This window comes from Paralichthys olivaceus, chromosome 12 (assembly GCF_024713975.1).
Source record: "Paralichthys olivaceus isolate ysfri-2021 chromosome 12, ASM2471397v2, whole genome shotgun sequence".
Classification (NCBI taxonomy): domain Eukaryota; kingdom Metazoa; phylum Chordata; class Actinopteri; order Pleuronectiformes; family Paralichthyidae; genus Paralichthys; species Paralichthys olivaceus.
In genome coordinates, this window is record NC_091104.1 from 10,760,507 (window position 1) to 10,783,612 (window position 23,106).

At 42.4% G+C, this 23,106-nt stretch overlaps 1 protein-coding gene across 1 annotated transcript; it reads right to left on the bottom strand.

Moving 5' to 3' along the window:
* Window positions 1-18,576: 18,576 nt before the first annotated feature.
* On the bottom strand, window positions 18,577-21,824 carry LOC109647458 (gap junction delta-2 protein). The gene is made up of 2 exons (XM_020113259.2): window positions 21,370-21,824; window positions 18,577-20,655 (listed from the first exon to the last, which is right to left on the bottom strand). The coding sequence occupies exons 1-2, from the start codon at window positions 21,438-21,440 to the stop codon at window positions 19,812-19,814; spliced, it is 915 nt and encodes a 304-aa protein (XP_019968818.1). The 5' UTR covers window positions 21,441-21,824; the 3' UTR covers window positions 18,577-19,811.
* Window positions 21,825-23,106: the final 1,282 nt, after the last annotated feature.

Here is a 23,106-nt window from a genome sequence, read left to right on the forward strand (position 1 = left end):
ATTTGGTATTTTATTTAAAAATACATTTGGATGTGTCTTTGTATCCCATCCCTGGTTGCAAATATACAAGTATAGGTAATGTCCTCTTTAGGAGCGACAGCATAACAGGAGCCAAGTTACCGCCCCAGGTGGAGAGAAGGTCACTGCGGTGTGATTGCAGTCTGTTTGAGTTTAACATGCAGACAGGATCATCCAGCGGGATTAGTAGCTTCAGCCCAGCAATCTCTTAAACATGTGCAGCGAGCGGTGCAGGGAAACAGACTGATTGAAGGTCCCACTCATGGTTTGGTTGGGCTGTGTCGGAGGCTTTCCCCTGTAAATATCTCCGATTGGGGTCAGAGGAGTTTGCTGCTCTCTCCACTTTAACTTTTACACGTAAATTCTCATCACCTTGTCGTCTGTTGTCTTTGTGTTGTGACTTATGAGCCGTGTCAAAACAAAGCACACACAATAAAACACAAACCCTCCCTCACACTCACAGCCCAATTAGTCAGGCAGTTCGTGTTCACATCTCTTTTTTATTGCCTTACATCGCCAAGTTAATTAATAAAATTGTCATAGCTCGTAAATTAGGATCATTTCTGGACTCTGTGTGGGTGTGTGTGTGTGTGTGTGCTTTTGTGTGTGCACTTAATCGGTGCCTCTCCGACAGCAGCAGTAGGAACAGTATGTGTGTCAGCAATAGCCGGGCACTAACAAAGTACCATCTATCACTCTGCTCAACCAGGCTTCAATAATAATTGGGTTGGAATAAATGGGCCATGATTTTTGGAGCAGAGCGGAGAGGGGAAAAAAAGAGGGAGAGATTGTCGGCCAAAACAAAGCCACAGACAATTCAATAACCAGGCCCCACCCCAGAGAGGCAAGGAGCGGAGCAGAGAGGCAGAGGCTGCAGACACAAAGCGGATTGATGTCCTGCCCCCGTGCACGGCCACTTCTGAATAACGATATATCTGTTACCGAGGCAGGGAGGAGGCTGCAGCCCTGAGGCAATGAGACAGAGTGACGCAGCAAAACTCTGCAGCACTTTATCAGATGATGAAATAGATACAATGAAATAAAACAAAGATAACATTTTGTCATGGGGATGCTGATAGGATAATAAAGATGAGAATAATAACACATCCATGGTAAAAGTTCTTGAAATTTCTTGGGGGAATAACTTGATATAATATTGAAAATATGATTGTCCTCGTTGCTTTGCACAAATCTCTCTTATTTGTCTGCACCAAGGTTATTGTTGCTACGCTTATTGAAAACCCCTTTTTTTGAAATACTGATTTTTGTGAGCAAAGTTATAAGAGCATGAGGGGTAGGACATCGTAAACGCCTCACGGGGGCCACTATCCTCCACCAAGTTGGGTTTTGTGTGACGCTGCTGCCAAATACACTTTGTGTTGTAAAAATGTATGAAGACTAGACACAGTGACAAGAAAACACACAGTTAAGTTTCATTAATGAAACACAGACATTATGTTGCTCACACCCCCTATTGTTCCATGTGTCAAGATTGTATGGCATTTAATGAGGCAGATTTATTAACAGGCAAAAGCTACAACCAATTTACAGACATGAAAATACACATATGAACAACAGGCGTGTTCCCAGCGGCAGGAAAATGTCCGGAACGTTCAGGTGATGGATGGCGACTGGGTGGAGCTGGCTAACTGATGTCATGTTATCCGCAGTATCTGCTCTACGTGTTATCTAAGTTTTGTTCCATTTGGCAGAAAAGTCTGAAAACAGTGATTCTACAGGAGAGAGGGACTTTTGCAGTGAGGGCACAAAATCTTCAGTTTCATGTCGGAGGACCGAGCGATGGGAGCAGGGCAGAGAGAAGAGGAGGAGAGAGACTTTAGAGGAAAGTGAGAAGTATCACAAAGGCCTGACAGGACAAACATGCAGGGGATAACTGTGTCCAAGGAACCATTAGGCCTCCCGTGTGTCCCACATGACACACACACCCACCAACATGCATTCACACTCTTGCGACAATAAGCTTTACCCACTCATCCCCCGACATTGTGTGAATGACAAGGAAGCAGTAAGTCGCTGTGTGAATCCTTTGGCAGATTTCACTTAGACTCTGACACGTTCATGTTTGTACACATGAATGCACGTGTGACTCACCTACCAGGGCCGTTCAATTTATGCAAAGATGGAGACAGATACAGATGCAGGGAGTGTGTACTACTGCAGATCACTCCCCAAAACAAAACAGGCAGATTCCACCTTCCTCCAGTGGGTTTGCATCGGGAAAGAGATTAACACTCCTCTTCTTTCAAAATCTTTTATTGCACGGAACAGAGCGGTGGCTCGGATACAGCCGCGGCAATGTGTTGCATTGCCTAAAGTGGGGGTTTTGAAGTCACAGATAATCTGCTTTTGAAACAATGAGATAGTGTTGCTTTTCATTCGGCTCGGTTAAGCCACGCGCCAAATGAGGAGAGGCAGATAGTGTGGATCAAACGTTTTTTTTGTGTTGAATCCCAAATTTTTACAGCTCTTTAAAGTCTCAGCAGCTGCAACATTTTCTGTCTATTGTACCGACTTCTTTTGGAGATGATGGAATTTGGCACTTTAGCACAAAAATAAACTTATGAAGTACTGATCTCAGACATCTATGGAAACAGAAGCCAGGATCTTTTTTTCACAGCGGCACGGGTACTGTATTTTAGCTTAATCTGCACATTGGTATAGTCTCTGGAAAGAAAATACAGAAACCTCCCATAAGGATCAAAAGATGATTCTGCAGCAGCGGGTTGGAATGATCACAACCTATGTGCAGGCATAATCAAAACTACACAATCCATTATCATTACAATCATTTCAGTAATGAGGGATACAAATTGATTGAAAGCGGTATTGGTGCAGTGTGTCAAAAAGGTTGAAACATGTTGAATTGTACGATCGGGGATAAACACACAGTCTGTATTCATGCAATCTAAAGAGACAGGTCTTCTTGTTTCCACTTCTAGTTTGACCAATCACGTTTGAGTTGCCTGCAGGTAAACAGTCTGTGTGGAGAGCAAAAGAGTGTGTGGGATCCATGAGTGTGTCTGTGTGTGTGTAAAATATTTAAATTATGAATTAGAAGAATATACAGACTGATTGTGTTTGTATTGAGGTTTCATCCTGTAATAAAATCCTGAACTGAACTCTTGAACCAGGAATGTAAACATGAGCCTGAAAGAATAATATAGTACATGCAGCAGTGCAATATATATATTTAATTTCCTCACTGAACGTGCTTACAAATGAAAGAGAATTATTTATTAGGTCAATTTAGCTCAATCCATTTCTTCCATGTTGGTAATGGACAGCTTTTTATTACTTTTATTATTGTCATTACCAGGGTTGTGATGCATGAAGCTCACTCACGCTGTTATTTAGATTCACGCGGAACATAAATCCAGATCCTTTTGTTCTCTCGTCTGTATTTGTATGGTAATGTTTGAGAAAGAGGCGTGAAGCTGAATGACATTTCTGTATTTCAGTGAATATGAGATGCACGTGTGGAATACCAAACGCTGCATTAGGGGGTAAGGTCAGTAAAGGACAAAGCAGGACGGTGCAGAATGTGTCATAATGGAGATCAAAACAATGAAAATTAATTTAAAAACCAACATTCAAAGAGATTTATAACCATTGCACAGGTTTTAGTTCACAAACGTATGTTGCTCAGCGTGTTGGTCCCTGGAGAGCCTTGGAGAGGTCGGGGTTAAAACTGAGTGAAAAACTCAAAGAGGCAGGGAACAGAGTCCTGAGCACACACGTTCATGTTTGCTAATGGAAACAGGCTGCGTCTCGGCCCAGCCACATTCAAAAGGGCTGCGGAGCGTCAACCGCGCTTTAATCTTCAGCAGGTGCACAAACAGAAAATAGGTGCGTGGAAGGCAAAAACAAAGATTTAGTGGAAAGAGCGCCTCGCAAAATGGGAGCCATAGCAACTTGCTGCAGGTGTAAAGTGACTGCCCATTACATAATACAGCTAAACCAGCCACCACTCAATCACACACAGCCCCATTAATGAGCAGCAGTTGAATTTTATCAATGTAATCCCACACAGCCAGTTATAATAACTCTGTCATTAGTCATTCTGGATTTTCTTTTTTTCTCCCCTGTGAGTCAGTTTGGGCCTTTTCACCCGTGCAGCAAAGTGTCATTGTCATTTAGACAAGCACCTAATTAATCACCATGTCCAAATCAAGCCTGTCCACCTTTGTACTCTGCAAGTCTCATTTGTCGTCTGAAAGAGTCACGGAAAGTGTAAAACGCCTTTGAGCCAAATGACTAAATGACATAGTAGAATTTTATGAAAGCACCCCCAACATCCTTGAACAAAGATTCAAACTATTGGAAACAATATTCTTGTGTTAACTTAAATCAAGTGATAATATAAAAGAGGTGACTTTTAGTAACTGTAGTTGTGTCGTTTTTGATGACAGCAAAACAGCTCCAATGAAAAGCATTATGGGAATGATTCATACCCTGTGCATGCCTTATACTATATACACCTAAATCGGGTAGTGTTGCCTTTTTAGAATTCAATAATTCCATTTCAAAATGAAATTATAGATATGTGATTCATTCCATAGGATGGTGAATGAGTGATTATATAAATTAACTACATTTTATGTCCTAAACTGACTCTGACTCTTTAGTGATGTCATGATTACATCATTCCTTCTATATGATCAGAGATGAATTTTCTCCCCATGATGTCACACAATTATGATGAGCAGTAAATGTGTGATCAATATTAGCTTTATATCGTCTCTTTATCTGAATCATTTGCAGAAATATATTGGAACATTTATTTTTCTGAACATATTTTTGTCGACCTTGACCTTTAATCGATCAGCTCCAACAGTTAATCATCTGGAGATACATTCCCAATCGATATTCCCACCAAGGTTAGTGATGATCCGTCCAAGTGTTGCTGAATAATTTTGTACACACACAAAATCAAAAACACGATTGAAAACAATACCCTACTTTCGGCTTTATGTGCACACATGGTTATAAATCCACTCTACACCACCTGCTCAGCACCAAACAGCTGAACCACAAAGTTGGAGATAAGCTGTTGAATGAAGTCGAGCATTTAGCAGCTTCCTAGCCAGATCTTTTCTCTTGGAGGTTGGTGAACACTAAAACAGAGAGTGAATATTGGACTTGAAACAGACCAAAAAATGAAAGCTTATGATGCTGGCTCTGTGAATCGGCCACTCTGCTCACCGTATCAAAGTCAAAGGCAATAATGTGTGAGTTCTGTGTTTAAAACTTCTTTTCGCTTAAGTTTGAGAAAAAAACAAAACAAACTACAATGCAACCTAAATTATAGCTTTAACCTGCAGAGGGTCTTAACACAAAATCCGAACACCATTATAAATGTGTTCAGTGATTAGAACGTTGATCGGCCCTGGTGGTTGTTATGACTGTCGTGCTAATTGATGCACTGAATTGTGTTCATTTAGTGCATATCACAGAAGTGGACTGTCTGTTCACTGTATTTCAGCCCTAAGTGCCCATGGCGATACTTGAATGTCTCTGTGTGCACTGTTAGAATCCTTGCATCGCTTGTTTGTGTAGCTTCGTATGTCTGCACTCTGAATGGCCTCTGGCTCATCTCCGATACAGAGTGAGGGGCCGGGAGATGAGGACGGTACATTGGCCACAGCTGAGCTCTGCCACTGATGAGCAAATGAGTAATCAAACGGACACGAGGAAGAGGAGATGCTCCAGATTTTTGATAGTAAGGAACTAACGAAGGATGGAAGGAGGGTAATCTGTGGCGTTTTCACAGCTAGACACTGGTTGGTCGATACCTCGTATGATGGCGACTGTGGCGCCTGACAGGCACGATGTCTTACCAGACAGCTGTGAGGGGTGTGAGAAAGCGTCCTGCACCCTGGTCACTGGGAGGCACCCCCAGCCTCCCCCAACAAACTACAACAAGCTGAGCTGGTGCAGCTCGAGGTCCATCATGTTAGCGTGACACGTGTTACTCGCTCTCGCTCAGACGCACCGGGCACTTAATGGTGCAATAGGTGTTAAAAGCATTTGGAATGAGCTAAGGAGCTGCACATATAGAGCAGTCTACAGATTGTGCATTTCAGGCTGTTGGGTAAAAAATCACAGTGACATTTCAGTTGACTGCGTGTTTCACCTCTGCGATATTAACAGGCATAAAAATAGACCAGTAAAGGTGCTGGTTATTTACAGTGGCTGTGCAATGAAAGCGAGGATGTCTGAAGCAATGAGATATTGCAGTAGAGGTAGAAGTTCATTCTTTGTTCCATAATGAAGTAAAAAAAACTTTTCCAGGTAAATATACAGTATACAGGATAGATCGGTATAAGATAGGTAAGTCATGGGTTAAATTCCTCTTATTGGCTTTTGAGCCAAACACTTTTAAATCTCATTGTAAAGCTGAAGTCAAGCCTGACTGCTCATGTGGAGAATATTTAAATTAAATAAATATGTCCTGGAAATACTGTAATTCTTAGTAAAAGTTGCTTTTTCCTTTAGCTCCAATAGACAACAACAAAAAAGAAATGAGTAGAAAGTATGCCACAAGCTGAGTGGAGGTGCAGACTCTCAGGTGAGCAGTGGGATGACTCCCAGGAGTTTCTTATTGAAGACATCCATGAATCATCATTTATGGGGCCCAGCTTAAGAGAATGTGTATGTGCTTGTTCTTTGTATTATATAATTATCATTTAGTTCTTCCTGAGTCCACCTCTCTGGAGATGGACATCAGGGCATCTGACGTCACCAGCTGTCCATCAGCATCACCAAACAACTTCAGATTTATCACAAATTCTCTCTCTGGTCTGGTTTGTCCCCTCACCGGAGAGGCTGAAGTGGGACATGTGCACTGGGACGTCGGGCAGGAGAGAGAAGGGAGGAAACTGGTTGGCTTATTGGAGACGTCAGTCCTGAGGGAGCACTCTCGGGCCTTCCGACAGAAAAAATGACTGACAGTGAGTGTTTGCCTGGCTGGCAGACATGAGCACCCAGAGCTGGGTGAGTGGTGAGGGGGCCAGGATGGCAAAAGATGTGCCAGAATGAGGACAACAAACAAGGTCATGCAAACTGTGTCACAATCAAAACTATAAATGGGCAAAGGGGTGTTTGAGTTGATAGCAGACATGTAGTTTGACTCATGGAATGTATGGAAGTTCAACATGTGTGCACACAGAAATGAGAAAGCTGATGCTGAATAAGAAACATATTTTTCTCTATACCTCAACTTCCTGACATGGGTCCAGTTTTTGACGATTTTGGTTTTAGTTTTGTTGCACAGTACTCAACAAATGGTAGAAGGTCAGGGCAAGAAACCTGAGCCATAAGTTGATCTTTGCAGGTTTTACACAAAGAGAGACAAAAACTGTGTTTGTCAAACACACATCACAGCTTCCACACCAACATTCTAGTTCAGCGTTGCCCCAGCACATCTACCCTAACTCTTTCTGAACGTAGTTTTTGCCTTGCAATGATTTCTGACACTCCCCTTGTTTTAAAACTATTTTCTTTTCAGGAGATATACAGGCAACTGGACTTGTTTGAGGTTCTCGAAGATGTTTCACCTCTCAGAACTTGGTTTAAAGGTGAAACCCCTCAAGTCCAGTTGCCTCTGTAGATATGTATATCTCCTCCACACCTATGACTAGTGCAGGAGTATGAGAGAACACTGGACTACATATATGTTTATTTTGCAGAACACTTACAAACAATGTAAAAACAGCCCACATACCGCGCTCCTGTAAACGACTACACAGCTCAGCTCTGAACGTGCACTGATAGATTTCCCTTGCCAGACGTCTTCACGCTGGAGCACGGTTGCACCTCGGCTCCGATGAATAATGCAGCTCTGGATCATCCCAAACGTTTTGGGGGAATTTAGGTTTCTCCTCTGCGCCCTGTGTAGTAGTAAACACTGCATGATTTATCAAAGGCTGGAGACAGCTTGTATGACTCCTGCACGTTCCCGCGGAGGAGGGGAGCAACCTGCATGAAAGTGTTCGGCTGTTTCTGTCTAATGCTGGATGGCACATAGATCTGTCTGCATGTGTGAGGTCATATCTGCAAACAAGGAAGCTGTGGTGAAGTCATGTCTGGGTAGCTGGAGGAGACAGCAGTCTAAGAGACACACGCATGTAGGCCACACGCATCCACTTACCATTTTTCCTTTTTCTTCCCTCTTTATCTCTTCTTCTTTCTTTCCCTTTTGTCTCCATCTCGCATTCACGGTTTTATTTCCCGTTTCCCCCTCTCCCTGTACATTCCCTTTGTTTTAGCCTTGTTTTGATTCATAGCCCCAATGGTGAAGTTGGAGAAGTGATGTAATGCAGGTCTGCACTCATGAATGTTTGAGCTGAAATTTCACACTCTATTTCAGTCATGTGAGCTGCCAGTGAGAGGCAGGGATTGACTGAGCATTTTCAGTCAATGTGTGTTTAAAGTCAATGTGTGTTTGTGCTCTCGTCCCGTGCTTCCACCCCCAGTGAAAGAAAATATACTCGGAAAAGTTGTAGATCTGTAAAATACGATTTGATTTTTGTTCATTTGATATTTCAGAATTTTGGTTGAACAAAACAAACATTTTTCAAGTGTCACTTCGGGCTTCGTGAAATTATGATTGTAATGTCCTCAAATGTTCCATGATGATGATAAATAATGGTTATAAGATGCTTAATATGTGAAGAAAGAAGTTTAGGTCTTCAGGTTATTGAGCATGAAAAAATAAGGTAAAAGCAAAAGTTCAAATACAGTTAATTTCTATAAACCACGAATAAATCCACGGAAATTTGACTTTGTGTGCAGTCACATGTCTGTGTGTGTTTTCTGCATAGAAGCTCCAGTAACCCAGAGAGATGATAATGGCTACAGTCCTCGCCAGATGTGTGACATCTCCCAAGGGGTAACGCTGGTGCACTGTGCTTCAGGATTAATGGTTTGAATAAAAGAAAACATAATTAAAACCTTCCCTCATGCCCAGGTAATCAAACAGAGTGAGCGAGGAGGGGGGGACGTGGGTATGAGGGGCTGCAGCTTTGACTGATAACCAGTCCCAGCACCCCCCCATCCCTTACACACACCACACACACATGCACAACATGCCTTGAGCTACGATGACACGCTGTACATAAGGACAAACAATTGATGGCTCCTGTCTCTCGAATGCAGACGGCATGATTTTTTTTTTTCCTGGGATTCATTACAGCGTCCAAGCAGCGGCATGCAGCAGCTGAACTCTTTGATTGTCACATGAATCAGCTGTTTAGTGAGATTTAGACGGAGCGGATGGAGATGAGCTTGTCTCCGAGACACATTCAGGGCCTGCATGTCTGTCAGAGGTTCTGACGGCAGATGGACTCCCACTACTGCAGCTGGAGTGTGTGGTATGATTGTTCAGTGTTTGCTGACAATCGCTGAGCACTAGCCAGTTCAAATATATTGTGTGGTTAATATCCTGTCAGTGTGCATGGGGTTAAAGGTGTTTTCTCAGCGTGGGAGAAAGAGAGAGAGAAATAAGGGCAGTGAGTCCACAGCAACAACAATTTTGTGAGAACCCTCTTGAATTCGGTCACAATTCCTCACGCCGCTATAGCTTTTTTGCCAGAAGCAAAGTAATAATTTAGTAGTAAATAAAAAGTAATTTTAGAGGTTTGGTTGAAGACTAGAATGAGATTTGAACTTTAGTCTTTAAAAAACTGTGAAAAATCCCACTTAACCAATATGTGGGATGTGTTTGCACTGATGGATTACTATTATTTGATACAGATGGTTTAGGTTTGTTAGCCTACTGGCTGCTGAAAAAGATTCCAACGCTAAACTCTGTACTGACCTGGCAAGACAGAAACCAGCTCTTTATATTCACGAGGCGATTCTATAGTCTGTGTGTGTGTGTGTGTGAGTGTGTGTGTGTGTGTGTGTGTGTGTGTGTGTGTGTGTGTGTGAGTGTGTGTGTGAGTGAGTGAGAGAGAGAGTAATTCTGGGCACTGCTTGTTTGAACCACGGCTTGCACATGAGCAGAGCTTCTTGCACAGAGGCCATTCCCGTTTTGCAGCGTGCGGTGCTGCAGGGGAGGACTGTGGGGGACAGCTGCTCGCTCAGGTCATGTGAACCCAAATCTCTGTTTAGAGGGAGACCAGCTTGTCTCCAGTTGTGCCTCCTAAGGCCATGGGAGAGCTCCCAGACCAGAGCTCGAGCAGCTCTCACTGAAGAGCTCCTCTTTACATCCCAGAGAACGGGAAACACTTTAGTCATTTGATATTTAGTCATCTTACATGTTTTATTGCCTTACACAGAAAATATAAAAAATGTGGTTTCACTTTTTGTTAGGCTCACGTGCAGTGAAACGCAGTATAAATATATAAATAAATCAATTAGTAAGTCAGGTATGCAAATGCATGACTCATGCATTACTCATCATGATCCAATATGTAGGCTACAGTAGAGTCAGTTACCATTTTATTAGGTACACTTGCAGTCAACTTCAGCATTCCTCCCTCCATGAAGGTTCTAATGATCTGTTTCTGTTTTCTTGACTACTCAAAAACTACAGAATCTATTTCTTTGAAATTTTGTGGAGATGTGAGGCACAACCAAAGGAAAGATCTGTAAAATTCTGGCCTGGATCAGGATAAAGGCAGTAGGTCCAGGAGGATCTACCAAACGTTCACTGGATCACCGTGTCATGGTTGAATCACAGTTGAGTCATACAACAACAACACTACTAAGAGGATTCATCAAATATAAAGCAGTTGTCAAATCGGTGCACTTAGTCAGTATCAACAAAAAGAGTTTGCAGTAACAGCTTAACTGAATATATCTACTGGGCTCCAGTTGTTCACATGCAGTATATATTTACAGTGAATGTGTAAGGAAGGCACAACAACAGACTGCATGAGTGGGGAAAAGTAAATGTCAGAGCTGGGAATAAACCACAGATGTCCAGCTTTACGAAAACGGTACCTGCACATATGCAGTTATGTCTTTCATTTTGTTTTCACATGAAACAAGATAGTTATCAGAGCAACCTGTGCAGTTTTTCAAGATGTTGACAATATGTCTCCTTGATGACTGAATCCTTGCTGGACATAAATAAACTTAACTCACACTGACTGAAGATGGTCTTGAGACTAAAGGATTTGTAAAGACAGGCATTTTTTTTCAATTTTGCAGCATGCAGCTGAAATCAGGAGAATCTGATGTTCAGCAGGTAGAGCCCATCTGTTTGCTGCTGGTGTATTGATCCCAGAACACCATTAAGCCATTTCTTTAAGGATTCCACTGCATCAGCACCATGAAGCCACGGCAGCTTCCCCAGCAGCTTGCAGTTACTCGTTGGTTCAACCAGCCCTGTGGTGGTTTAATTGGTCTGGTTTCATTATAATTAGTATTGTTAAAGGACAGTTTCTTAGAATCTGTCGCTTAAAAGTGTCATTCATTGATCTCTGTTAACCAGAGCTGTGCATTTATGACCTGATATGTATGTCTTCTTTTTCATTTTGAATGTTGCTCTCATAGCTTCCATATATACAGCTTGCTAATTATGATATGGAAAAAAGAGGAGCCGTTACCTTTGGCTGTAACGACAAGTTGGCACGACAAAGCAGAGGATCATTAGCACAATCAACACTTGCCGCTCGCCAAAGCCTGGCAGCTCCGATCCAACTCACAAACTTACACCATATCAGAGAATATAATGACACTCAGATTACAATTGACCTCCCTTCTGATCAACTGGAATTTCATGCACACATCTCAAGTGGCTTACAGCTAAGACGTCTTCTGGCACACAGCGTTGGATTTCTGGTGCATGGGGGAGGTGTGTGTATGTGTGTGTAACTGGACGGCTTGGAAGGAGGGCCTGAGACAAGATTTCTCAGTCTAATTAACGCCTCAGCAACAACAACAACAAAGTTCCCAGCAGCCCCTGTTTTCATTTGAAATGCTGAGAAAGCCGCAGCTCAGCATGTGCACTTGAGGGCTTATGGGAAAGCATATGTGTGTGTGTGTGTGTATGTGGCTTTTTTGGGGTCATGTTAGGCAAACGTGCATTGTTACACATTACTGGGAGTATTTGTGGTTCACTGTGGACGTCTGCACCAACATGGATGCAAGAAGATGAAAGTTGTCAATATAGAGCGCTTCCACACACTTTCTACATGATACTGTTTTGCACTTAGGCACTAAAATCCTCTTGCTGAACACAGAGAAGCATAATAAAACACTTAACTGCAGAACAGGCAAAAAAAAACAAAGAACTGTAAACTGTAGTGCAATCCAGTACACACAGTCCTTCGATAAATACCTTTTTGAAACAGAGGTTAGTTGACAGGTTTAGTGTAGTGGTGACAAAAGTGTTGATTCAACTGTTGTAGTGCCTTGAGGGTTTTCTGCTGTATTTTTAAGCTGTTTCTAGTCTCTGTACATAAAGAGGATGAAACCCTGCTGTAGAGTATCCACCCCCGCCCAGTATGTGAATGAGAATAAATACCGAAAGCATCTGTATTTAGGTTTCACAAAGAGCAGAAATAAACAGAGCAGCTGAGAAGCATGTTTAAATATCCCCCATTCACCAAATATAATCCACTATTTAGTTGTGTCTTGACCAGAGGAGGAGGATAAATAAGATTTGTAGCAGTTTTTTTTGCTTCTCTGTTCTGTTTTTATTTGGATCACATGAAATTTCTGATTCATCTGGAAGAGTCTGACCAATAGTCAAATTTATTTTAATTCCAGTGCTCAATAGAAAACAAATTAATCTAAATGAAGCAGGTTTGATATTTAATGCTCCACTCTGACTTTCATTACTTCTGCTTTTATTAATTTTGCGTCTTTTTATAACAACTAACCACATTTAGCTTTAATCCACCAGGGCTGCTATTTCTAAGCTTTGGAACAAATATTCCAACTGTGGTGTTTCTGAAGGTTCCATCACAATGAAATACTGAAAGCAGCAGTGTAAAGTGAAATCTCTGTGGAGCTCAATAAAATGAAAACGAAAGATTAACAGATTCCTCCACTCAGAGGAAGAAGAAGACAATGTGTGTGGTTCATGCAGAGTGTAAAGGTAAACCACAGTGAACCAACCCACACAAGTTAATCTTCCACTGGGATTTAAAACTCACCATCAGTGTGGTGATATTTGTGTAATTTCATTCTTTGCATTTCAATAAAGGTTTTCTTCTTTTAATATCGCAGCATCTTCACTAGTTTCAAAGTTGAAAGGTGGTTCATTTTATTCTGTAGCCGCAAATCTTATGAGACAAGTATTATCTTCTGCCCCTGTGAGCCTCTATAATACACAGTAGTGATTCATATTCCTGTGTGTGTGTGTGATTGAGTTTCACTGTGGGTTGTTTTAAATTAATATCTCTATACCTCAGCCTCTGTCTCCTCCATCTTCCTGTAAGCACTCTGTTATTCCGTGCCTCCTACAGTCCATCGGCACAAGTTCACTTGGCTGGCGAGCGCCTCCGTGTCCGGATCAAAACTTGCCAGCCCCTGATTTTTATTGGCCGTGTAATGGTGCAGAACCTAAACATTTATCAGGGTCGATGTGCCGAGTGTAGAACAAGCTATTAGGGAATGCAGAGGAGGCGAGCGGGGCACGGAAAGTTAGAACAAGCAGTAGGTGTCAGAATGAGCTGTCACCTGGAGGGAAATTAAAGACGTCGCAGACAGGAAATTGTTTAGGGTTTGTTTGTGGGTTTTTTTTCCTTCTGCAGTCTGGCCTGGTGCCGTCTGCTTTGCATTAATGACAAACTACTTTGCCAGGGGAAGTTGGTGCAGTGTGGTACAAAGCTTTAGTTTCCTATAGGCTGCAACTTTCAGATGCTGGATACTCAAAGAAAAGAAATGGTGAATTTAGAGAAATTCTAAAACTCTGTGTTCTCTGTGTGTCAATGCTCCGCAGCTACTTCCCAATTATTCCTTGTCATTCCTGTCAGTCCCCCTCAAACACACAATATACAGTCACGTTTCAATGTTGTGCACAGATCGTTTTCTGAACAGTCAGTGCAGAGAGAAATTAGAAAACTTTGTGTTCATCCTACCTGGTTTGTATGCAATGAAGATTTTTATAGCCAATGTTTTTCATAAAATGAAATGGAATTTGGTGTTTTACTCTCCACGTGTGGTTTATATATATATAAGAATGATTTACTGAAATGCTGAGATTTTTAAGTAATGCAGCTCCATACAAACAGCAACAGAAGATACGTTGTGCTTTTACTTTGTGGACAACTTGATAAAGAGGAAGTTATTATATAAATATTGTTGCCATGATGGAGATCAGCACCCGTGAACGCCTGTGTCAGTCTGATATGAAAAATATAAATAAAAAACTATATCAAAATGATATGGTGGCAGTTTTCACCCGGGGTTTGATCCAGTTACCGGTTGCTTCTGTATTTTATGCGAGGACATGGAAGATGACATTTTCAACTCGGTCCACAGACTGAAGACATACTGCTCCAGCCCGTTGCATGTTTATTACATTTTTTTAATCAATATTGAACACATCATGTGTTGAAATCACACTTCCTCAGCCAACATACAATACATGTGCCAAGTGTGAAGCTGACAAGATGAATGGTTGTGGAGATATGCGAACCACATCCAGACAGACGTTCGTGGAAACAGTGTGTAGATGAATTTATAAAATGCAAACGATGAAGGTTATCTGGTGTCCTTCTTCTTAAAGTTGTAGTAGCTTCACCTCAACTAACTCTCCCACTAACTCTATCCAAATCTGACCTGTCCGGCTAAAGAGAGGAGGACGTCAATGTTTTTTGGGTTTGGGTGCATTGTGTCCTTGCACAGGTGCTGGCTGTCCCACTCTGAACCTCTGGTTGACAAATCTGTGTATAATCCACTAATGTTCTTAATCCTGAGGTCACATTAAAAAATGGATGAGAAATTAATCTGCTGTCAGGTCTGTCAGGTATTTTTTTTTTGTCAGTGCTTAGTTTCAACCAAATCCACGTGCCAATATGGCCCCGCCACCGCCACCAACCAAAACCAGCCAAACTAATCCCTCTGTTCCAACTGCATCAAATGTTCTCCGTCCTTTTGTCCTTGTTTTGTGAAGATTTCATTAAAGTGAAGAAGTTTAAAAGACAAAACACCCAGAGGACAAATCACAGGATGAAAGTTTGGTGTTCTGCTTCTTTGAACAGCCAGAAAGCGGAGTGGTGCGGAGGGAGAGGAGCTGCAGTGGCTGGAGACAGAGAAAGCTACAGCCAGAACAGAGCAGATGCCTTCGCTCCCCTGGCTGACAGAAAGTTGGGAACTTTGTCACACTGTGTAAATGTGTTACTGCCTCTTCCTTCGCACGGATGTAAACATCCAGTGTGTTTTGTTTCAGTGTCTGTCATATCTGCCTGTGCCATGCTATGCTGTGCATGTGTGCTGCAGTAACCAGGCTAATTTCATTGCTTCTGGCTGAGTGGATCAAAAAGACCTGCATTCACTGTGTTTCTTCGGTTTGCTCACCCCCCCCCCCCCCCCTTTCATGCAGTAATCTGCGCAAAAGGCATAATTAAAGCATCGCTCCCCCGGAGCCAGCCTCCTCTGTTTGGATCGGTGAAAGAGGAGAAAAAGATGGAGGATGTGCTTGTTTTTTGGGGACAGAGGGGTTGAAGGATTTACAGACTCAGGTGAAAGTTCTGGTTTAATCCGTCACATTCTCCAAGGCCTCACAGAGCAGATTAAAAAACCAGGGAAGTACTGCAGGTTTTCCTCTCCTCTTCAGTATTCTGGCATTACGTTAATAGGCTTTTTTTGATTATATTGCTGGTTTAATCTGGTTTATAATTTTTGATTAAATGTAAAATAGTAGAAGACAATAATGACATTTCTACCTCAAGGACAATAACACATATGCAGACAAACACCATATAACATGTTACACTTGTTTTAGTCCTATTTTGACTGATTTCATTTCAACTGTCCTCGTCTCCTTACCCCGCGAAGTTGTCAGTATGATGTAAGGTGGCTGCAATGATTATTAATAAAGATGTCAGTGCTGCAGCTCAATCACTCACCATTGCCAGTCTGTCATGTCGCTAAAATACTAAAAACACTCTCTGGTCACATTATATATCACAACTTCAAATCCAAAACCACAAGCAAGAAACGAGTAGATCTGTTAACTCTGAAATACTCACCTCAGTCTGTTACTGACTCGAGCAAAGCAACTATACTTGCTTATGTAAATCCTGCATTGTGTTTAATACACGACCTTAATGGTTCATGTTTAAGTGGGAAACGTTATTAAGTCATAAACACAGATGGACTGGTCTCATTTCATCTCTGAATTTTAAAAATGAGGGATAGTTTTAATCTACAAATAATGAATTTCTTATGAAAGTTCGACATTAAAATTACTTTTATGTGATTTCTGTTATCCTCCCCTACAGCGGGAACACTGAATAGTTCTGTGTCATAATTTTTCATAAATCATCTGCCTTCTACAAAATGTTTACAGATTGTGGCTTAACATTGACTCTGAGGTAATATGACCTAAAAAAATATATTGCAGACAATTTTAATCCCACAGTTTTAGCCACATTCACACCGCACCAGTCATTATTAATGTTCCTTTGATGATAGTGGTGAATAACATTTTATACACCAGTGAAAACAGAGAAATCAACATGTAGAACTTGAAAACTTCACATCAAACTGAGAACTTTCTTCTTAGTACCTACTGAGTATATTGTCATACAGTATGTATGCTCTGAATGCGGTGAATTATTGATCTAGATATTTGAAACAGTAGATGCACAGCTCCACTTTTTATTCTGTCTTTGTGGAACTGAAGGATATATTAATTCAAATATTTTATAATGTTTTTAGAATGACACCCACCACAACCCCCTGTGTTTTATCTGTTTATGGGAGTGCTGTCCTCTCCGACACTACATGCCCAGAGAAAAGCCTCTCCTTTTGTATAAGGGTCTCTCTCTCTCTCTCTCCCTCCCTCCCTCCCTGTTTACTTACATTAGAGGGTTGGATGTATGGCTCTAAAGATCCCTGCCTTCTCACTGAGCACCTGTGATCACTTGAAATCGGAGGTGTTCCTGCAGTCTTTTACCTTGTAGTCTTAAAATAGCTTGTGTGTAGCCTTGGTGGTGCGTTGTGCTGCAGTTACCAGGAGGCTGGCAGATGAATACACAGGTCCTTGAGACGACTTGATCTGTGTAGTCTCCGTTCCCTTAAATGTGTAAATCTGAACCCTGTGATTTGCTGTGTGCATTTTTTCACTCTGGCAGTGAAATGCTCTGTACGTGGCCTGTAACCCGGCTGACATGACTACAAACGATGCAGCAGACACAGGTACAGTGTAATCTCTGCTGAGCCCTGCAACACTCACATGATGTAAATGCACGACAGCATGCATAATTGCATTGGGACATACCCCAATAATTTTGCCATTTTGCCGGAGTTTGAAACCAGGTTGAACGTTGCAGGGAAATAAAAAATAAACTATCAAAGCATCAAAATTAACGACAGCTGCATTCAAACACTGCACTGTTACTATGTAGCAGACACTTCAAATGGTTTGTTGTATTCAGTTATTTTTTTCTTTTCAAAGGTTTTTGTATCTAGCACGTGAGAACTGTGAGACACAGATGAGCAAGAGAGGGAAAAAAAAGAAGGAGGCAAAGATGCACAAAGGCGTACGCTGCATCAGAGTGGAGCTGAAAAATGGTTCTTCTTTCTTCTTCTGTTTTTCTTTTTTCTCGTTCATGACTTAGGGAGGAATCTCGGGTCCCTGCTGGGTTGGAGATGGATGTGCCAGTGCCACCGCTCTTCGATTTCTCACGGCTTTGCAGAGTCATCCCGGCAGAGACCGGCCCAACCCACATCACCTGCAGTGGTCAGCTGCAAATATTTCATTTCTATCCCTCTGAATCTTTATTCTCCTATCTCTCTCTGTCTTTCTGTGGTCACATGAGTGTGTACCTTCTCTTTTTGTCTCCCCTCACCATCTTTTGTTTTCTCCCTGACCTTCAAAATGAGTACACAACCTTTCCCTCAACACAAGCTGCTGTATTACATCCTCTCGAACCCGTGAAAACTCGGCTAGGGTTAGGCTCCCTAGGTTTTCAGAATCATGATCAGCTATTTTGTAATTTCGGTGGAGTACAAAGAAAGTCACAAACTCGACGATGTCCATAGTGAAACCCTGTGAATGTAAAGCTCACTGTCAGAGCTGTGGTTCGTGTCTGATTTGATGCATGGACAAATAGACTAAATGTTCCCTCAGGCCACTCTGTTATGAGGCATAACTATTGATGTGTCTCATGAAAGCAGTATCAGTATTGCAACACATGGCAGAGTGATGAGATCCTGTGCAAGGTGTGTCCTGCAGTATTTTTTTTTAAATACAGAGTGGGTGTGGCTAACATCCTCACTGCACCAAGGCAAAACTTCCACTTGATATATATATATATATGTATGTATATATATAGGATATCAGGATATCAGTGTGATGGGTCAGTCAACACAAGCTGGAGCAGCAGACACACAAGTACTGCACCTCACACGTTTCTGGTGTACATGAATCCCACTTTTATTTTCCACAGAAACAAAATGATGTTCGTGGTTTTTTTTTTTCTGGTCTGTTTCGGTTACATTTAAAACCATTCTATGAAAAACTGTAGCACCAGAGCAGATTTTTATTGCCCATTCTTTGATAAAAATGTCAATTTGTGCTATTTTTCCAGTTTTTAACAGCTTTGATTGGGAGAAGAGACGTTTTTCATTCTTGTATATAAAAAAAAAGACTAGCACTGTATCTCTTTTTTCCAGTCATTTGCAAAACAAAACAGAAAACTGTATAGCATTTTTTTTCCTCATTTAAATCACAACAAATACATTGAAAGCAAATTTTTAAAAAAGAAAGAAATTGGGCGGCATTTAGCATAATCCAAGCAAGGGAATCAGCTTTCATGATGATTATTATATATCTATATATTTATATGTATACATATATATTATGTTTATATACAAGTATGGCACTTGATTACACAAAAGCAAGAAAACACTTCACAAATAAAAGCAGTGGGCGCTTTGGTGTGTCATAAATTAAGGAAGTCACAGACGTTAGCATTTGCAGCAAATTCACCAAGATACTGTTTTGCAAGTCAGCTATAAAGCAATGGAATGGTTACATATGTTAAGGTCAGTGGTGCAACACAGGCAACAGAAAAGAAAACATGAATTACGCTGGTCGAACCAAGGATTTATATATGTGTGCACATATAAATCTGGATGTGGTGGAGTTTGTCCTTAACCACTGTGTATGGTGCCATTTAATTAGGTTGGTGCCAAAAACAGGTGGAAAAGTAAATGTCTTACAAACACCGTCAGGTCAGTAGAGCACATTTTTGGATAAGGTTCAGGCTCTCAAGGGTTCACCCCCAACTTTTTAGTGCAATTTTTGCATTTACTCTCTTCAAGTAGCCCACACAAGCAGAACAGCCCACAAGGAACTAAATACGTGTACACGTTTAACATGGATGATCTCCAATTTCGCATCTTACACAGAGTATAAACGTTACTAAAAAGTTGCATCAGTGCAATAATAAATAAGGGAACAAACGTGTCATCCACGCCTGCCATGAAGTCCTTTAAAAGACCAAAAGAAAGAAAACCAACCATCTGCCCACTCTTTGAAAAGTCATGACACGAATTAGGCGTGCGCAGCTGTCCATCATATGTCCATCATATGTTTGTTTGTACATGTTATCATACCCCCCTCATCCTCACCCTCCTCATCCTCACACATACGCAGAGTCACTGGACTGAGTGCGGCCGAAATTGGGCACACTCATCCTGGGCAAGTCCTTGTTCCGGATCTCATAGATGGACTTCCTCCGCGCCTGCACGCCGCGCACGGCCGTTTTGATTTTCCTCCAGCCCAGGTGATTGAGCTCGGCCAGGTTGAGCACCACGCAAAAGCCGCTGACCGCGAACATGAAGACCAGGAACACGGTCTTCTCCGTTGGCCTGGACACGTAGCACTCGACGTCTTTGATGCAGGGGTAGCGGTCGCACTCGTACACCGAGGGCACGTTGAATCCGTACAAGAAATACTGGCCCACCAAAAAGCCAATCTCCAGCGCGTTCCTGAACACCACCTGGATGATGTAAAACCGGGAGATGCCCTCCTGCCGCCGCAGTTTAGACTTTGTAGTTCTCATGGCCGAATTAGGGATCTCCTTGACCTCCAAGCAGTCCGGCTCGGCTTCTTTGGTGGAGTTCTCCGTGTTCTGGAGTACTCCGTTAACAATGGTGTTCTTTATCTTTTTGCTCTCGTCTCGCTTCAGCGAGTCTTGATCCTTATCCAGCGTCAGGTAGACCGTGGAGTAGCGCCGCTCCTTCTGCTTGGCCGACTGGTGCACCGAGTATGTGATGAAGCAGAGGCTCGGCGTGCACACCATGATGATCTGAAAGACCCAATATCTGATGTGTGAAATGGGGAACGCCTTGTCGTAGCATGCCTGGTTGCAGCCCGGTTGCAAGGTGTTACAAACAAACATGGTCTGCTCGTCATCATAGACGGTCTCTCCAACTATTGCTACGATTAGAATCCGGAAGATGACCACCACTGTTAGTAGGATCCTATGAAGAAGAAGGAAACAAAGCAGGGACACAAACAAACAACGTGAAAATACGTGTAAATATATGCGTAAAGCGGTGGTGGATGTGGAGCTGTGCGCTGCCGCGGCGGCTGAAGCGCAGAGTCCAATTCTTTTGTGCTGTCTTTTTTCAGGGAGCTGTCCAGTGCTGAAACTGGTCGCTCCTTCTTATTGTGTGGGTTGAATGTGTTGTGTGATTAAATGGCTGAAATGAAACGCAAGCAATCGGCGTTGCTTTCTTTCTTTTTCTTTTTTTAAAAAAAATAAACCTGTGTGAGCTTCGTCAATGGAAAGAGGTGATAACACCGACTCTCGCTCGATCTCCTCCTGCCACCCCCCTGAGCGCACAACCACCACTCCAACTCACCAACATACATCAAATGGATATAAGTGGATGAATGGAAACATGAAATGACACATGGATTTCAGTGTGTGGTTTTTCTCTTTGCACTTTGCACTATCCCAGTTATCAACTGGTTTACTCAGCCGTCTCTTTTTAGGAGGAGGACAAAGAGGAAGGAATCTGTGGAACAAGAGGGGGAAAAAATCCACAACACAGACACGGAGGACTTGGCACCATGCTACAGAAGATCCCTGAGGCACAGGACAGAGACGGGGGAATGGGGACCATGCTAAAGACGATCCTGGAGGCTGCTGCGTTTCTTCGGTTGTTCTTGGTTTCTGTTGACCATCTTACCTTCCTATCATAGTAGAGTGCTGCTGGACAGCAGCCTCCAGGAGCCTCTCTAGTATAGTCCATTCCCCCATTTCTAAGCATCCGGAGAAGACGAGGGCACAACGGCACTCTGTTCAAATCCCTCCAAAAAAGAAAGCGCTCGTTATTTCCCGTCCAGCTTCTCTCTGCCTCTTGCTGTTGTCAGCCTCCAAAGCGTCCGAATGAGGCTAAAAAATGCATCCGTCACGGGATGCTGCCACCGTCCTCGTTTCTCTCCGTCTCTCTGCGCGCTATCTGGTTGGTTCGGCGCAGAGCGCGCAGCGCCAGTGAACGTCCTGCTGTGTGTGCCGAGCGCCCTCACGACGTGGCCACACTTTTCCTTGTCATGGGAGTCTGAAGGGCTGATTACTGTAAGCCCTCCTATTTTCGATCTTCAGATCAGGTTGATGGGCTGCGCGCTGCTTGTGGATGGAGGGAGGTTGGATTTAATGTCTTTCCAGCGATAATCCGCCTTTAAGTAGTCTCCCCCCACCCCTCCCATGCGTCACGTACGCGCAGACAGGTCGGTGGAGCGCAGCCAGGAGGACCAGGGCTTCTGATATTCGATATTTCAGTGTGCGTATTGCGTTCGCCATTCAGTGGACACTGTTGTCGACACCTGTGTTGTAAGTGTTAAAACCAGTTTAAGGGTTTTATCGTGAGACTCAGACCCCTGACTTTATTCTTATACAGTCAACTCACTGAGCTTCAGACCTACATGTGCTCCACACACCAACACCCATCCCTCCTGCAGGGTTTATGGATGCACCGTGTCCCTGGTACAAGGGTCAAGGTGAATTCCCTGTGTTTTTAAGTCATCAGTAATTGAGGGATTTAAATAGCTTATATATTACAACCAGCTATTGTTCTGTGCATCTATAACCAAAGCTAATGGATATTATAGGGACTTATAACAGGACTCAGTCTTCATTTCTTGGAGCGGATAGCCTCGCATGCCCCGGGGTTTCCGTCACCATGTAGCAGGCTGCTGGCCCGGCTGGTAGAGCTGTTGTTTCCACCTCAGGCAAAGATGATGCTCTGGATACAGTGACAGAGTGAAAGTACCATCCGAGTTGCTAATCGCTTTACAAGGCAGCCTGCTCTCTCTCTCTCTCTCTCTCTCTCTCTCTCTCTCTCTCTCTCTCTCTCTCTCTCTCTCTCACTCTCTCTCTCTCTCTCTCTCTCTCTCTCTGTCTTTCTCTCTGCTCTCTGTCTCTCTCTCTCTCTCTTTGTGTGTGTGTGTGTGTGTGTGTGTGTGGAGGTTTAAAAATAGAAACAAAATTTGTGACCCCGCCCTGCATGTTGCTCAGAGATTTGATCAACCTTCGGTGTTGCATTGCATGTACACTAACATTAGACCTGTGTGTGGACTCACCGTCTGTCATGAACTGTAGTTAATAATGTGATTGTCCTTTTAATCTACAGCTTCATTATGATGGCTCATGAAGCCAAACATATTATTTTCAATACATTTTCTTCTTTTTATTCATGTTTCAGTCCACACAATTAAGATAACCAAAGGTTTCATAATGAATTGTCACTCAATCGTTACTTTAGTATCAAGATTTTATTTATATATGATCATTTTTGTGTTTCCCCAAGTAGTTTTAGTTATTAATGTATAGTAATTATTATTATTAGTAATAATAATAATCATTGTTATTATATTATTAATATAATAATAATGAATAATAATAATTAGTAATAGTAGTAGTAGTA